Source organism: Sarcophilus harrisii, chromosome 3 (assembly GCF_902635505.1).
Source record: "Sarcophilus harrisii chromosome 3, mSarHar1.11, whole genome shotgun sequence".
Taxonomy (NCBI): Eukaryota; Metazoa; Chordata; class Mammalia; order Dasyuromorphia; family Dasyuridae; genus Sarcophilus; species Sarcophilus harrisii.
In genome coordinates this window covers 166820986-166840126 of record NC_045428.1, presented here as the reverse complement: position 1 = coordinate 166840126, position 19141 = coordinate 166820986, and the positions used below count along the sequence as shown (strand labels likewise).

Here is a 19141-nt window from a genome sequence, read left to right as displayed (position 1 = left end):
ATACTGTTATGTAGAAAGGTACTTTTTTTCTCTTTCTATGATTTCTTTGGAGTATTTGTCTAGTAGTAATATCACTGGATCAAGGGTATGCTCAATTAAATAAGTTTTAGATCATATTTCCAAATTGTTTTCCAGAAGTTATATGACATCTAAGACACCTCTGAACAGTAAAGGGCAAAACCAGATTTCAACCTTTACAGAAAGACCTGCTCTTCTGAAAATCATGAGTGCAAGGTTCCCTTCCACATCCATTTATCATCCATCAGTCAGGTTTCAGGTTATGCCATCTTCTTCCTGGCCTTCTGAGATTCCATGCAGGAAGGAATGAGAGGATAGCCCTCTTGATTTGAGAGTATTTCCAACAAAGATATTGAGAGTATTTCCAACAGCAATATGGCTGATAATATTCTTCCTCTTCCCTCTGATCAAAACTTTGAGCCATAAGAAACTCTCTATCCCTCTCAATGATAAGACTTGTGGAGAAATCAAAATTGCCATATTTACTTAGAAGTAGACATTTCTCAGGAGCTGATAATAAAGAAATTGAACCCATAAAGTTAAAATGCTAAAGTATTTTGGTATCCTACCAGAAATGAAAAGTGCAAATAGCCATGTCCAACACAAGTAAGGCATGGAGCATAGGGATCAGTAGGAGAAATGCCCTCCCCACCCCCAGCTTTCTGAGACTTCTGACTTAAGCTAAGTCATTAAATATTTATTATAAGAAATGCAGGTTTGGAGGATTTTGATGAAAAACTTCTAGACAATCCCATGAACAGCAACACAAAGTCAGTCTACAAAAAAAAAAAAAAAATCCCAGGTTTTTTATTGTAAAGGAGATGATTCATTAACAAAGAGCAGAAATGCCACTCGGAGTTCCATCAGCTAATCTGTTCTGCTACAGATATTAATAACATGCCAGTAACAAAACATCAAGGTATTCTCTCCAAATCTTTCTATGATTGTCAAAAATTGTCCCTCAATCATCAGGTTGCATTTTGAGCCATAACTAAAGAGGTACAAGAAAAACTTTGACCCAGGGTGTTATATATTTAAAATTATATTAAAATATAATTAAAATAGTCTTTTCCTCCTCCAACATATGTTTTGGTCCTTTGCTAGCTCCAGATCATAGCTTCCACATCTCACTTCCACATGCTCATTTCCACTTTTTCCCATACCTCACCATACACCTCAAGTAGCCACCCCAACAGCAATTCAAGGTCTCCATTTTCTCCCAGTGGTGTGATGTTTCAGGGTCTTTCCTCACTATAAGATCTAGTTCTCAAGGTCTTAGACCCCAGGTATCAGAGTTGCTAGTAAAGGCTTTGTTAATCATTCTTTCTTGTCCATTCTGATTCAGTATGAGGGCAAACGAAACCAATTTTTATAGAATAGATAGTTATACACTTCAGTACATCATGGCCACCCTTTATCACTAACTCCTTTCCTTTGCTTTGTTCTTTGTTTGAGCGATTAGCTACATTGCTAAGGAGACAATCCATTGTATTAGGGGCAGCCTAGAGCAGACAAAGCCTACTTGCTTAAGAAGAGATATTAATCATCAATTAAATGAACTGATATAGCTGAGATTCCCAGATTTTTAAATCATCATTATTTGGTTTTACTAAGTAGACTGGTCTTCTCTTCCTTTTTTGGCCTGGTCTCCCAGTGTTACAACTATGAAAAAGATTCTCAGGCCTTCGGTGAGCTTTTCTCTAGGAGATCAAACACATTCCTGACTTAGATGATGAGGATGGCTCTTCCACAGCTGTCCCCTTCATGTCATCAGGCATCTGGCCATCAGCACGCCACACATTCAGGTCCCCAAAAATTCCCATTTCAATCATCTCTTCCTGCCAGGGTATGGGACAATTTCCAGTTGCAAATTCCTGAAAGAACTCTGTATCTGTTTTATCAAAGACAATCCCTTTAACAGTGGAAAAGGCACCAACATCCTGAATGTTTTTTGCATAGACAGTTCTAGAGTCAGGAATAAAAGGAGGTTCCAATGTACCTGTTGGAGGAAAAAAATAAGAAAAAATAGGTGGGCCAAGATAAGGTAAGGAAAGGAATAGACAGTTAAGCAAAGGAGAAATAAACTAAAAATTATATTGAATTCCAAATAACTACAATAATAGAGATATTACCTCATATCTAGTAGAGAAAGTAAAGCATGTTCACCAAAATCAGAAATTCTCTGAGTACAGGCACTGTATCTCGTACTTCTTTGTATGGTCCAGAGTTACAAGTATAATGTAGGACATATTGTAGTTACTTAATCTTCTTTTTGTTATGGTTGTTCAGTCATTTTAGTTGTGTCTCACTCTTCATAGTCCCATTTTGGGTTTTGTTGGCAAAGATACTGGAATGGTTTTCTATTTCATTCTCCAGCTTATTTTACAGATGAGAAAACTGAGGCAAAGAGCATTAATTGACTTGCCCAGGGTTAAACTGATTTCAAATTTGAACTTGGGTCTTCCTGATTTCAGATCTAGCACCTGACCTAGTTTCTCAATGAACATGTGATAAATGAATTTGAATTTTTTTTTATGTAATTTGCAAGATTAGGTTTGGAACACTGCAGAGCCCCAAACACAGCTTCGGATTCTAAAATATAAGAATGTGAATGTATGTACAATTATGTTCTCGTTACCTCTTACCCAGACAAGTGTATAAAATTCTCAACTGGCCTCCCCACATTCCAGTGGCTCCCTAAACTTCTCAGTCTGGCATTCAAAGACCTCCATAGTTTGAAATTTTACTTTTCCAGGCTTATCTCCTACTACATAAAAGCTCTAATCTACTCAATTTAGTGCTCTTTTCTCCACTTTTACATGTTTACTTATGCTGGCAATTTACTTCAAATATTCTACCCTCTAAATCCATTCATCTTTCATATCCCTCAATATGAAATATTTCTCATATCCTCAGTTTAAATGCTACCTCTTCCTTAAAAACTTGATCATCCATTCTGGGTCTCAATTTTTATATTTATTATAACATTTTGAATCTACTATTCAAAAATCTTCATTTCTCACCAGTCTGCACATTGGAATTCTCTACCATGCCTCCTGAAAGCCCTTCATTCTGAGAAGTAAAAGAAATCCTGCAGCTGTTGAAATTCACCCTGGAAAGTATGTACTGCTTCTGTAGGCACCCTAGTACCTCTGATTAGATGGTTCCTTCCAGATCCTACATTTCAGGAGGGCATGCAGACCAGCCATGTCTTCATGTCTTACCAGGCTGTACTTCAGACTTTCTACCATACCCCAGTTTAAGATGGATACCCTTGTCCCCTCCCAACATCCCCTATTCTTCAATTTCCTTATATATGTTATCTTCCTTTATCCCCCATTCTTATGTAAGCTCCTTGAGGGCAGGGACTGTCCTTTTTGCTTATATTTTTCTCCCAGGGTTTAGCCCAGTGTCTGACACATAATAAGTCCTTAATAAATCATTCTTGACTGAACAGCAGCTTTCATACTGTCTTGTATCCTATTTATTTGCATACATCTTAAATATTGGAGACTCCAGACTCTTAAACTGTGGTTTGTGATATATTCTGAATATAAGGGTCATGAAATTATGATTTATTATCAGTAAATTTTATGTACTTATATATGTAAAAATTTCTTGAAAAAAGTTTAAGAAGCACTCCGTGGGACTACATACCAGGCTTGAAGTCACTTGGACTGGAATTTAAATTCAGCCTTAGACATATACTACCTTTGTGCTTCTGGGCAAGTCACTTAATTGTTTCAGTTTCCTCTTCTGAAAAATGAGCTTCTGAAAAAGAAATGGCAAACCATTCCAATATTTCTGCCAAGAAAACCACAAATAGAATTACAAAGAATTGGACAAGACTGAAAATGACTCTATATGTGTATGTGTGTGTGTGTGTGTATTTACATATGGTGTCCCAAAAGTCTTAGTACATTTTAAGCTATTAAAATTTGTTATTAAACATTATTCATATTTAAATAATAACAAACAGTTATTATAATTTATATAACAATTATTAAGCTGGGATGTATGTTGTGTATGTGTATAAATGCACTAAGATTTTTGGGATATCAATATTTATCTGTTCATATGTTGTCTACATATGATCTCTCCCAACATACCAGAAATATAAATTCTTTGAGGGCATATAATTTTATTTAAGTATTTGTATCCCCAGTGTTTAGAACAGTGCCTGGCTAATAATGGATATAAGAAATTGCTTGTTAAACTCATGAATAATGATCAAAGGAGATTACCTGTAAAGCTCTTTGCATAGTCTAGAGTGCTATGCACAAGTCAACTATTATTACTATTTTTTTTCCCCAAGTACATTAAGTCCTTGGTACAGTACCAGCTTCTAGCTGCCTCCAATTAATGTCCTTGAAGAGGACATTGGCTCGGAGCTCATCACAGTTGCCATTTTTGAATCCAAGGCGTTTCTCTGGATTTTTTTCAAGAAGACCTTCACAGAAGTCCTTGCTAGCCTTGCTAAATTTCTCCGAGTATGTCACAGGATCAGAAATAATTCTTTGTTTGAGCTCTTTGTTTTCAATCTAAGGGGAGAAAAACAGTTGGTTAAACTCTAAAATCTAAAATCTAAAATCTAGTTGGTTAAACTCTAAAATCTGCCCTGAAGAAATTTGTCCAGTAGAGATGTTAAAAGACTGATCCCTATAAATTGGAACCTGAAAGAAAACTAGTTGCTTCTTTAATACTTGTTGATTGCCAATACTGGAAGTCAACAACTATTAAAGAAGCAACTAGATAACTTTGGTGGTCAGAGAAATAAGATTTGTTTCTTTGCTTTTACAAAGGGAAAAAGTTGTTTTGGCTTTTATTACTTCTATGACCAGAGATTTAGATCCTCATTGTAAAATTTGAGGAGTTTCTTTCTGGTTAGCAGAAGTTCCACTTCAAGGGAATCTTATTTTTCAGTTTAAGATCCATATGCTATAAGAACAAATAGGCTAAGCCGCAAGATAAAGAACAGGGCCCTAGAATCCCATCTTCAAAAGTAACAAGGATTGAGTCATTAATTTGAGGTTTTATTTTCTGATTCTTTTACTAGATAGAGTTGGAGAAAACTCTTATGGTGAAAATCTCACTCTATCCCCTAATCTTTTATGCCTATTCAAATCCTATTCATCTTTCAAATTCTAGTTCCAAATCCTCTATAAGTCTTGCCCAAAAGTAGAAGTTAAGACAACTTTTTGAAGAATGAGGGAAAGATAATGGGAAATGAATATAATTTAAATCTTGTTTCATGGTATGAGATGGTAATTAATAAAAATTAAGTACCTGAAGGTGGTCTCAGGTTTGGGCAAACCAATAAAAATTTAGTGGGACTGAGGTGCAGAGAAAGGCATAAATGGAGTTCAGGGTTGAAATTTATTGAAACTTAGAGAAGTACAAGGATGTGCAAGTTATCTGAAGATGCTTTATACCAGAAGTTGTCTGTTGTTCCAAGAACTATTCTGAGACATTAAGTTTCAATATTGTTTCAGATACTTAGAAAGAGTAAACACTAACATAAAGAAACAAGACCCTGACACAGTTTCAGAGAACTATGAATTGATACAGTGTAAAGTGAGCAGAACCAGGAGAATAATTTACACAGTTACAATTTTTGTTCTTAAGTCATTTTTCAGTCATGTCCGACTCTGTGTGACCCCATTTGAGATTTTCTTGACAAAGATACTGACAAAGTCATTTCCTTTTCCAGCTCATTTTACAGATGAGGAAACTGAGGCAAGCAGGATTAAATGATTTGCCAAGGGTCACACAACTAGTAAGTGTCTTCCTGACTACAGGCGCAGCAATAACAATATCATAGAATAACTAATCAATAACAGCATTGTAAAGACAACTTTGAAGACTTAAGAATTCTGGTTAATTGACGAAATGACCAACCATGATTCCAGAGGACCAGTGATGAAGTTTGCTCCCCACCTCTTGACAGAGAGGGAACTAAGGTGTTGTTTGAGGCATATATTTCTTGGACACAGCTAATCTAAGAATTTGTTTTGCTTGACTTTGTATGTTTATAATGAGGATTTTTTTTTCCTACTCTTTTTAGTGATAGGGCAAGAAGCAGGGAAAAGAGCAAAGTTTTAATTAGAAACAAAATTTAAAATAGAAATGTCTTCAAAAGCTGAAGATGCAATCCCAGAATACATGGAGGTGTCTCTTTGCCTGACATACAATCCTCTCTCCATCCTCATCCTCCATTACCACCACTGTAAATAAGATTCAGTACCAAATGACTGTCAGTGTAATCATAAATGCACCTTGCCAGGAGAGCTAATTCTAATACCTTTTCTCCTCTGGCTCGAAAAGGTCCCCTGGCTGCAATCATCTCATATAATGTAACCCCCAAGGCAAAGTAGTCCACAGAGAAATCGTATTCCTCACTCTGAAGCAATTCTGGCGCCATGAAACCTGCAAAGACATTAGCACCAACTGAATGCCAAATCCAGAGATTGCAGTTGTACTAGCTGCAAGAACTTATCCTGAGATTTGCAATCATGGAAATGATGTTTTAATGAAACCACGCAGAGTAGAAGACATGATGTAAATTCCCATTGCCCCACTTTTATATGTAAAAGTAATGAAGAAATGACAGCAATGTTACACCACAATCCACTGGAAACAAGGAAATTTCCTCCTTTCTATGTATCAGCTACAATGCATTGGGAATCTGTCACTGAAGAAGATATAGTAAATAGTCAATAAACATTTCTTAAACAGATATGCCAGGCACTATGCTAACCAGTGGGAATATATAGAAATACCAAAAAAAAAAAAAAAAAAGTTCGTTTGTCCTATGTTTGGTTTAAGAAGTAACTTCATCTTGATTTTTTTTTATATACCCATAAAAGAATAGTCAATAATAGCAGCAATTCCAGGCCCTAGTCTCGGGTCTCGTGCTTTGGAGAAACCATGCAGTGGCTCCCTAAGGGAACTATGTACAACGCCAGGCTACTTTAGAAGAAAAGGAAGCAGTCTAGAAAAGGGGTGCTTTAAGAGAGTTTGGAGAAGGGGAAAGAGTATTAAACAAGGGGTATTTAATTAGCAGAAAAAGGGAGGGGAAAACTAGCCCCCTCATTACAATTTATTTCCACATAGCACTTCATGTGGTCCTTTCTTCAAATATCTCCTTTTCTTTTTCAAGATAGTCAGGGATATCCATTTGACCCAAATTTCTCTTATATAAAAAATGTTAAGAGCTCACAAAGATGATTTTCCTCAGCCCTACACCTCCATGATGAATAAACTTAGACTGAAATATAATAAGTTCCAAACGTATCTCATTGTATTTTAACAGTAACAAATTGTATTTTCATTGCATGAAAAGTATATATAATAACTGGGCAGAAGAATCTTCCCCATTCCATTCTAATAATAAAAATAAAAACAACAATAATAAAGATAGGATTTAGATAGTGCTTTAAGATTTACAAAGTCTTAATTCATGCTATCTCATTTGATTTTTACAACAATCCCATGAGATAAATTCTTTTATTCCAGATAAGGAAACTGAGGCTGAGAAGTGAAATGATTTGTTGCGTACCATCCATTCATCTTCCCCATCTGTAAAATATAGGAATTGGAGAAGATGTTCTCTGAAGTCCCTTCTGACTCTGACATTCTATTTTATGAAATATATAGCATTTATCCAAATGAAAACATTAGTGTTTCTTTTCATGGCAATGACAGGGGGGCCCTCTAGTGGTCATGCCTTTTACTATGATGAGCAAAATCATGTCTTTATTCACTGCCAGAATGATGGGGTTCAAATGCCATCTCAACATTTGAGATTTTTATTAAATTGTATTTAATTTCATTTTTATTAAATTGCATTTAAATTAAAATTTCATTAAATTGTATAGCATTTTTCTGTCAAGCAATTATTTTTCTGAAATAATATGTAAATAATATAGGCATAAAGGACAGGGAGCCTAAAACACATTAGTTGTGTGATCCTGGGCAAATCATTTGAGTTCTGAGTGTTTTAGGTCAGAAGGGCCAATCATACCACCCATAAGCTGCCTGTGGTCCACAACATTCTCTCTGATCTTAAGCAGAGAAAAATGTAGTTCCTATATATTGGAAGGTGTTGATATAGTAGTAATAATAACAAAAAAGGAATATATAAAAGTATGTAATTTTCTAAGTTAATATGCAGCTTTCAGGGATTTTTATGTATGGTTTAGTGGTACTAGTTTTTATTTCAGTTTGGCACTACTGATTTAGACTATTCTCTGAGACTATTCATTGTTAACCTGTACTACCAGAGAGATTCCTTAATTCAAAGTTCCCTAGGACAAAAAAAAATCACAGGTCTAGTCTCTTTCTCTATTTCTATCCCTTCAAATGTTTTAAATAGAAGGAAGCAAATGGACTGGATTACTTTGGGGAAATTAAAGATTCTTTTAGTAATCCTCTAATCTTCTTCTCTCTAAAACAAGCCTTGCTCTTTTGATATAAGATTCAATTTGTAATGCATGGACCCAAGTCACAGTATGCTACAGTCTCAAGAATTAAAATTCAGTATCATTCAATGGGGCAATGAGGCAATGGGACAATGGAGAGGCATATGGTGGCTGCAAAAACCCAAATAATTCCAAATAAGGGACTTTGAAGAAGAAACTATTAAAGTACAGAGTATACTAACTCAGAAGATTTGGTTCAAATTTCACCTTTGACACTAACTACATATATGACCTCAGACAAATTGTTTCACCTTCCTGGGTCTTGGTTTACTCATCTGTAAAATGAGGAAGACGGATTACATAGCCTCTGAGATTCCTTCTAGCTCTAAAGCTACAATCTTATAAGCACTGGGATAAAAGAGGTCATCAGAGAAATGAAGAAGGAGAAGGGGAAGAAGGAGAAGGGGAAAAAGGAGGAGGAGGAGGAGGAGGAGGAGGAGGAGGAGGAGGAGGAGGAGGAGGAGGAGGAATGGTTATGTGACCAGAGTGTTTTCAATACTACATGAAAGTTAGAAAGCAAGAAAAAAAACCTATAAGCATATTGGGCAGGTCTCCTTTAATGAACTTTTGGGAAAACAAGAACAAAAGTTAATCGCAATAGGAAGAATTGGAGGTGGTGTGTTTTTGAAAAGAACTTCCAAATGAATGAGATCATAGAATCATTTGTGTTTTGAGTCTCATAAAATGCTTGACTCAAGTCTTCATAGTAGGACAATAAGATCATAAATCTAGATTTGGAAGGGACCTCAGAGATCATCTAGTTATGGAAGAGGAAAAAAATGTTGACTTTCACATTTCACATTTCACAGTTTATGGGTGAGTTACATGAAGACCCAAGTAAGAATAAGGGCTCATGTAATAAACTGAGATTAGGGCAAAATGAAAATATAAACCAAGCTATCAAGATGGCCTCATTTTGATCTCATCCTCAGCACTGTCATGTTTTTATAATTGAATTGAATAAATGATGAACAAACCCCAGATTATATGTTCTCAGGTGACAAGTGATCACATGATTTCATATGTTTTTTGTTGTCATTTCAGTCATGTTCAATTCTTTGTGACTCCGTTTGGGGTTTTCTTGGCAAAAATAATGAAATGGTTTGCTTTTTCCTTCTCCAGCTGATCTTAGAGATAAGGAAACCCAGGTAAACAGGGTTAAATGACTTACCCAGGATCACACAGTTAATAACTGTCTGAAGCTGTATTTGAACTCATGAAGATGAATTTCTTGATTCCAAACCCACTGGTCTATTCAGTGTGCCACCTACCTGCCTTTTCACATATCTTAATATAACCAAATCTAAAGGATTTTGCTGTATTTTGTAATTATTGAAGGGTATTGCATAATCACCTAACAGCAACATAAGCTTAATGGTCTTGGGGAAGAAGACTAACTTATTGCTTTAAATTATATTAACTTCCTTCCCATTTAAAGAAAGCCCCACTTAAAGCCATAGCCATACTGTTCAAGGAACATTCTCAATACAAAAACTTTAAATGAACAAATGACCCAAACCATTATGTTTTCAAAAAATATATATCTGGAAATTAATTGCCAGATTCCAGGCTCTCATCTTTTTATTTTTTTCTTTTTTTAAAGCTTTTTACTTTTAAAACACATGCATAAATAGTTTTCAACATTCATCGCTGCAAAATCTTGTGCTCCAAATTTTTTTCTTCCTCTCTTCCCTCTAACCCCTCCCCTAGACAGAAAGTAATCCAATATATGTTAAATATGTGCAATTCTTTTATACATATTTCCACAACTATCATGCTACACACACACACACACACACACACACACACACACACACAAATCAGATCAAAAGGGGAAAAAATGAGAAAGAAAATAAAATGCAAGCAAACAACAACAAAAAGTGAAAATACTATGTTGTGATCTACAATCAGTCCCCACAGTCCTCTCTCTGGGTACAGATGGCTCTCATCATGAGACCCCTGGAACTGGCCTGTTTTTCTTTTTTTTTCCCCAATAGTATTTAATTTTTTTAAATACATGCAAAAATAGTTTTCAACATTCACTTTTGCAAAACCTTGTGTTTCAGATTTTTCTCCCTTTTCTTCCCTCTATCCCCAAGACAGCAAGCAATCCAATATAGATTAAACATGTGCAATTCTTCTAAACTTATTTCCATATTCTTCATGCTGTGCAAGAAAAATCAGATCAAAAGAGGGAAAAGAAAAAAAACAAGAAACAAAGAACAAAAAAGGTGAAAATACTATTCTGAATCCACATTCAGCCTTTATAGTTTTCTCTCTGGATGTAGATGGCACTTTCCATACTAAGTCTATTAGAATTGCCAGGCTCTCATCTTCAAAGTTATCAGAAAAAAGTCTCATCGATAGCAGGGACCCAAGTACCTAGCACTAATGCCTTTTACATAATAGGCACTAAATAAATATTTGCTGATTACCACATAAGGAAAGATATAGAGTCTCTCAGCTAACAAGGCATCAGCAAATCGATTACAGATCAAGATTATTTTATGACAGGTAGATGGCATAATCAATAAAGCACTGAACTGGAACCAAGAAGATTTGAGTATAAATGCTGCCTCAGGGGATTTACAAGCTATGTAAACCCAGAACAAGTCATTTAATCCCTCTCAGCCTCAATTTCCTCATCTGTAAAATATGGATTATAATGGATCCTATCAGGATTGTTGTGAATATCAAATGACATTATATATGTGAAGCATTTTCAAGCCTTCAGATGCTATATAAATATCTATTGTTATTATTACTATTGGAGGATACAATGAGATCAATGATATAATGATTACTGGAAAGATTAAGATTGGAGCAGTAACAGATTGGTAGAGGAACCACCAGCTACCTTCCTACAAGCACAGTTTTCTGTTCCCCCCACTCTTCCACTGTCCCAAGGGAGCACTCCATTTCTTCCCCCAATTCTCCTAAGTGGTTCACTCTCAATGGCTTCAATTTTTCTTAATTGAGAGGGATGAACTGGTCAGCCTCAATTGTCCTTTCCAAACCTATGGGGCAGCCAGGCAGGAAGACACATCCACTAGTGGAGATCTTGTGTTGATTGCTGAATTCTTTTACAAATGCTGAGTTAGAGCAAAGACTGCCTTGTCTTTTCTTTTTTGCATCCTCAGAACTTTAGCACAGTGCTTGGCTCATCTTAATAAACTTATTTTCACTCATTTTTTTTGTTCATTCCAAGCCTAAAGTTATGATCCTACAACCTGATTTGGAAAGATATTGGTTCAACTGTATTATGCCTTGCTTCTTTAAGAAAGCTACAATTTCGGCACATATTTAACCTGTATCTGATAACTTGCAGTCTTGAGAAGGGAAGAGGTAAGGGAGGGAGGGAGGAAATTTTTGGAACAAAAGTCTTGATAAAACAAATGTAAGAATAAATAATAAAATATTATTTTAAAAAAAAGAAAGCTACAATTTCTATATTGACCAAACAAATTGACATTCTCCCCTCATTATGAAGGGAGTAACTCTTGGTTTCTCCCTAAGGCAGAACTTGGCTAAGCGGTCTCTCTCTCCCATTCTATCCCCTACAGATTCACAGGCATTTACCTGGGGTGCCTGCATAACCTTTTGTCTTTGTCTCTCCTTCCTTCAGTTCCACAGCAAGGCCAAGATCAGAAATACGGACATTGCCTGAAAAGCAAACACCAGAAGTGGTCAGATGAGGCTGAAGATAATAAAGGAAGCTGGCATACCCAGCACCTTGCTGGAGCCACCATGTAGCCCTCTGTACATACCCCGCCCTGGAAGGTAATCAGCAGGCTAAGGTCATACCCAACTCCAAAACAACTTCTACTTCTCTCCACCAGCCAGACCGCAACCATGTGCAAATAAAAGTAAAGCTGAGCTTCAAGTCCTCACAATCAACTAAAATTTGGGAATTTCTCCCCAAAACTTGATATTTGCCCCATTCCTGAATTTCCATATGGATTTAAGTACATGGCTTATTAATAATTACTCGATTCAATAAATATTTATTAAATGTCTTGATCATGACACTAGTTACTGATACCAAAACAATAAATGAAACAGTCCCTACATCCACAGAACAAGTATGCCATAATTGCAGAAAGAAATTAGTTAAAAGGAAGTCAAACTGATTCTGTATATGTTTAGGACTGCATTTTAAGAGCTCTCTGGTGTAAGTCTTAATAAAAATCCACTTATTAGTGATCAATAAGTTCTGTTTATATATTTATTTATTCTCTTTATACATACTATATATATATGTGTATATATATATATATATCAGATTGTGCTAAATGCTGAGGATGTAAGGCAAAAAGTCCTTGTCTTCAAGGAATTTACAGTCAAATAGGGCAGATAGCATATACCTAATTAAAACATACACAATATAAATATAGAGTAGACAGAAGGTATCTATAAAGGGGAGACATTGGCAATTATAATTACACATCATAGGCAGAAAGTAAAAACATTTGATAGGAATTTGACCATTAAATCATAAATATTCATTAGTGATTCTATATGGGACAGATAGGTAGCATCTCAGATAGAACACCAGGTCTAGAATCAGGCAGATTCATCTTTCTGAGTTCAAACCCAGTCTCAAACACTTATTAGTGCTATGACCCTGTGCAAATCAGTTAACTCTATTTGCTTCAGTTCCTCATCTGAAAAGAGATGGAAGGAAATGGCAAATCATGCCTGTATGTCTGCCAGGAAAACCCCAAAATGGGGTCACAAAGAATCAGATATGATTGAATTAACTGCACAACAAGTGTTTCTGTGAAATGAAGACTTCACACAGTTAAATCATATTTTTGAAACCTGTATCTATCTTTCCAATTTCACTCGACTTTGGTAAAAATGATGGGTGAGATGCCCATCTGAAAAAATTGTTTCATTTTGTTTCAAGACGAAAGCCTGGACTACAAATCAAACTTAAGGTACAAATCAATATCCTTTAATAGTGTGCCAAAATATTAGTCCACTCCTAAAAATTCTATAAATCAATTAGACACACAAATTCAAAATGTTGATTGGAAAAGAGACCTCCCTTCCCTGGATCCATCATTTTGATGCCTTATTATCCCAAATTTGAGAAGAACACATTGAAGAGCAGAAAGTAATAGACAGACTGGTTGGTTGCACAAGGCAGGGCCCACTTACCATCATTATCCAATAGGACATTCTCTGGTTTGAGATCCCGATACACAATCCTCTTCTGATGGAGATGTTCCATGCCACAGATGATCTGAGCAATGTAAAAGATGGCTCTTGCTTCCTCAAAACCAGGATTCTCCTCATTAACATTGTAGATGTGATACCTGGCAGAGCAGAATACTTTGGAAGAAATGGGTACTTCATGGCCCTACCTACAATCATATTAATAACTGATATTTTATAAGATTCACAAAGTGCTTTGTGAGAGATTATTTTATTTGATTCTCATAACAACCCTATGAAGTAAGTATTATTATTTTCCCTCATTTTACAGATGAAGAAACTGAGTCCAGGAGAGGCTGTGGCGTGCCCAGGGTTACACAGCTAGTGAATGTCCACAATTTAAATAAAAAGCAAAATTATCAGCAAGGAATCATCACTACATTTAGGGGAAAATACTATGTCTCACTATGGGATATGTTTAAAAAATATTTTATTCAGTTTTTATCCCAATTTTCAGTCACCCACAGGAATGAAGAACACAGACAAATTGAACAAAAGCTATAGATAATCCCAAGACCTCATTTCAGCTTCTTCCTAAAACAGCCATTAGCCAGAAATACCAAGAAGCATTGGTTTGTTGAACTTGTCAGAATCTCAGATTGTGAGATCCATAACTGACTGAAACTCATTTTATCCACCGTTCCTCATTTTGTACATGAAGAATCCCATGGCCCAGAGAATTTAAGTGATTTGCTAAACCCATTTAGGAATTAAGTGGCACTCTAAAGCAGCTAGAAGATACAGTGATCAAAGCATTTAGCTTGGAGTCAGAAAGCTATAAATTCAAATATCAACTCAAACACTTACTACCTGTGTGGCAAGTCACTTAGTTTCCACCTGCCTCAGTTTTGTCAACTGTGAAATGGGGATAAAATGAGAGAATGTTTGTAAATTGCTTACCATAGTGTCTGGAATTTGTTTCTTTCTCCTCCCCTGAACTAGAACAATAATCATTCTGACCTTTCATTTATTAGGTGACTTCATTTTACTTCTTCTATTACTTTACTTCTATTGTCATTTATTAGCAATATCCTGTGTTACATATCACCAAGCTTTTATTCTCGTATTATTCCAACACACACATCTCTTTCCTTCCTTCCTTTTTTCTTTCCTTCCTTTCTTCCTTCCTTTTCTCCTCCCTTCCTTCCTTCCTTCTTTCCTTCTTTCAGACACAATTGAAAAGAATGAACAACAACAATAACTTTGAAAGATATGCTAGAATCATTACTAGGCTAGCCTAGTATTTTGTTGTTGAATTTGTCAGAATCTCAGATTGTGAGATCCATAACTGACTGAAGCTCATAATCTTCTTATAGTAAAATTCCAGGCAACAGAAAAAGGCAAAAAGAGATATATTTTGGTTTGTCCTTTTTTAGCCAGAGCAAAGCTTCCTAAACTGTGATTCACGACCCCAAAACGGGTCTCATAACTGATTGTGGGGGTTGTGAAATTATGATTTGTTATTGTAAATGTTTGATGTATATATCTATATACCCAGGTAAAAAGGGGTCATGAGTGGAAAAAGTTTAAGAAGTCCTGAGGAAAAAGAAACATGATGGAGTTGTTAGAGAACTAGGAAGAATTAACCTACCTTTGACACATCCTGGCTATCTGACTGTGGACAAATCTTTCACTAGTTCAGGTATCTCTTTAAGAATGCAAGTTAAAGAAAAGGTACCAACCTGCATTGCCACTTCTCTCCACCCCATTCTTATCTCTTCCTAGCTATGTCAAATGACACTACAGAGACAGTTTTCTACTATGTTGTATGATTGGTTTGCATTTTACTAATGAAGACTACTTTTCAGAGAAAGGTACTGTCATATCACTTTGGCCCATCCCAACCCTACCTCTTTGATACCAAGGGTTCAATTTACCTTAAGTCTCCTCCATTCATGATTGTCATCACCAAACAGAGGTCAGTTTTGGTTTCAAATGCATAGGCCAAAGAGACTATAAATCTGCTATGGACCTTGCTTAGAATTCTCTTCTCTACAATTGCACCCTAGAAATCAAAATTTCAAATAAGTACACACATTTTAGACTGAAAAACATACATATATCCTCAACAAATTCCCAAACTCAGTAAAACAAAGTAATATTTATATATCATGTAACCCCACCTCCTTCCAAATCATTCTTTTGAAGCATATAAATATTTATGTAATTTAGATAGGAGAAACACTGGCAATAATCAAAAATACTTAGCCTTTAGTTAGCAACAAGCAAATCTCAAAGAACTTCATCAATACATACTAGCCTCATTCCATAGATGGAAAAACTTACACCTCATAAAATCATAAAGATACAAGGGACTTGAAGAGGTCACCTTATCTAATCCTCTGCTTCCATAGAGGTTAATGTCTAAAGTAGCCAGGTTAGAAGATACTGCATTCTGTTTTTAAAAGATAGCCAGAAATGATAATCCCACAACCTCCCTTGATAGCCTGTTGCAGTGTTTAATCCCCTTACAGTCAAGTAGTTCTTCCTTATGTCTAACCGAACTCTCTCTTGCTGCAATGTCAGCCCATTTCCTCTTGTTCAGGCCTCTGCAGAGATGGAGAGCAACTGGTCAGTGTCCTCCCAAATAGTTTAATATCTTTATTTTCTTTTACTTTCTATTTAAATATATCTTTAAATTTTTGTTCTGTTAACCTTGAAGTTGCTACTAGAAAGAGGGACTGTCTTCACTACTACCAAAAACAATCTCAAACTGTCCTCCCTACACTAGTGGATTATATTCTATTTCTTTCTTTAAACAAGTGACAGACTGATTCCACTTACAAATTTCTTTCATTTGAAATGTGCCTCAGTGATGGTACAATCTCTGGGGGAAATAGAGCATCTCATTTGGTCAGGTATGTAATAAAGTCAATGGGAAAGCCACAAACGTGTTTACAAGTCATTTTAGAGCAGTTTACACAGATTTTCTCAAATGGAACACTGGCATAAGTGAAGGTAGAGTGAACCCCAGGTTAGGACCCCATCATCACATGGCACAACTACACTGTTTAAAAGCTACAATGCAATGTCTATTTCCTATAAGGTGAAGGTTAGTGTTGCTCTTCCACTACAATATTATGAGGGGGTAGGGGGGGTCTCACTCAAGCCAATATATATTTGGTCCTGACATCTGTAAGAGGCAGACATGGATTCAAGTTCTACTGCGACATATACTGGTTTTGTGACTGTGGGCAAATTACTTAATCCTCCAATGTTCTAGGAAAATAAATTTTAAGTTTCAGAAAAGGTGCTAATCTGTATTGTTAAGAGGGAATTTCTTCATGCAGGGTTTTCCTATTCTGATGAATTCACAGGTCCAGGCCCTGGTCCCCATGGGAAGCTGTGGCACTCTTTTTAGAATGTAAGTTACTATTGTGCTGGACATATTCCCAAAAGCCAGGAAAAAAGAGACATTCCTAGAGCTGTATTTTAGTGGTGGTGGTTTAAAACAAAAGCAAAATATAAGATAACATCTGTCAATATATCCTATGAGTTGGCTACAAAGGAGAATCTGAGAATGCCCAGTTTAATTTTGCTATGACTGGTATTAATTACAACACAACTGGAGGTGAACAATATAATCACTGGATTACAAGGGGTGTTAAGAGGTCATATGATCCGTTCTCCTCCTCAGTGATCTAGTTTTTAGTCTCATAAAACATCAGAATTCAGCTCCTGTGCCACCAGGTACAGATAACCCATTTTAATGATATAATAACTATTTTTTGATCTGGAGCTGTGATTTCTTCTGTATAGGGAGCTCCCAGATGGGAAGATTCCTTCTTCTAGTATAGACTAGCAACTAATCTAAAATGCTGTTTGGGGCACTAAGAGGTTAAATGGCTTGCCTAGAGTCTCATAGCCAGTATGTATCAGGAGTGGGATTTGAATCCAGGTTGTCCTGATTCAAAGTCAAAGCTCTCTATCACTACTACATCATGGTTGCTTTGTATTTGGCTACTGCTCCAAGTCAGGCTTTTCTATCCCCAAAATTCAAGTCAGCCACCTTGACTCAGTGTTAGAATTATATAGAGTGACAGAATTTCAACATCCTAATTAATTTACTACCATTCCCCTTTTCCCACAACCTTGCCACCTTCGACCTCTACCCCACCTTGGGAATCTCAAAGGCATTTGCTTTGGACTTGCTGGGACCTATTTGCTGCTGCTTACTTGATACCCTTTTCTTTTCTTCAGCCTCTTCTTATTCAGTTTTTTACAGGCGTACATCTTGCCTGAGGCTTTCATCTGGCAACCTGAAACCTCCCCAAAACCCCCTTTTCCCAAGACCCTGAAGTCCAAAAACCAGTCTTCCCCGATGGGCTGGGCTTCCAGCCATTTCCACTGCAGGAATCTCATGAAATACAAACTCTCCAAGTACTCTCGGAAGGGAGCTTCGCTCAGGTAGCCCAGGGTTGCTTGAAGAAGAGGCTGGAATAGTCCATTGGGGATGCTTGAGTGTTTCTCCTTGACCTTCTCAATCATCCCCTCTTCTAGGAAGCTGCAGAAAAGCTTGGCGTTGGGGTCCAGGTAGCCAGCAAGGATGGCCTGGGCTTTCTGAAGGCGAAAATCATTATCAGCAGTGTCGTAATCTTCAATGTCTCTCCATAACTCCACCGCGGGGACATGTTGCTCCTCATTCTTTAGGAACTGCTGAAAGAGGCGCTTGCCAATAGGCTGCTCAGAGCAAATGTTTTCAAAGTCTAAGTTAAGAGTGTTCCGTAGGGATTCACATTTGGAGAGAGGAGGAAGTTTGAGCTTTGAAAAGTATTTCTTGTCCCGGGCTAAGTGGGAACTACCACTTGCATCGAAGCTGCCCCGGGCAGCTATGAAGGCAGAATTGGCCACAACAGTCTCCAAAGATCCAAAATCCATCCCGCGGGCTCTTCAGTCACTAGGCTCACGCGTGAGAAGTCATGATTTAAAGATGAATTTGTAAGAGTTGATCAGAATCCCGAGAACCGGTTTTCAGGGATTGACCTGTTGCCCTTGGCCTGTGGCACTCTCTTGCCCTCACAGGGACTAGGGAGATGTCCTGTCCAGTGCAATGATCAAGGGAGAAGCACTGCAAAAAGCAAACAGATCCCCAGGGTCCTGGGAAATGTGCAAGATCAGCACCAATACTAATCCCTGCGATCCTCAGATATAGGTAGAGGTTGAATTAGATTTATTGAACAAGGTACAGAAAAAGATAATCCTCCTGAGTCATCATCTCTTGTAACATTCTTATCTGATTAGGCAGATAATTATTCTTGCCTCCCTCTCTCTTTGAGATCATATTTATTCTGTTGTCTAGAAAATTCTGAATACTTTGGGTAATATTCCCTGCAAGGCCACTTAAGAGATACTAAAGAATCAGAAACTACCAATTTGTCCCTTCAATTCTGCATTCTGCCTGGAAAAATAAATTGGTCTCCTAT

General features: G+C 36.7%; 1 protein-coding gene across 1 annotated transcript; it reads right to left on the bottom strand.

Annotated features, from left to right (window-relative positions):
* Positions 1-1039: 1039 nt before the first annotated feature.
* Positions 1040-18596, bottom strand: GRK1 (G protein-coupled receptor kinase 1). Its single transcript, XM_003765706.2, has 7 exons — positions 17895-18596; positions 15596-15723; positions 13662-13819; positions 12078-12161; positions 6320-6444; positions 4358-4559; positions 1040-2017 (listed from the first exon to the last, which is right to left on the bottom strand). Exons 1-7 carry the CDS (start codon positions 18594-18596, stop codon positions 1719-1721), a joined length of 1698 nt encoding a protein of 565 aa, XP_003765754.1. The 3' UTR covers positions 1040-1718.
* Positions 18597-19141: the final 545 nt, after the last annotated feature.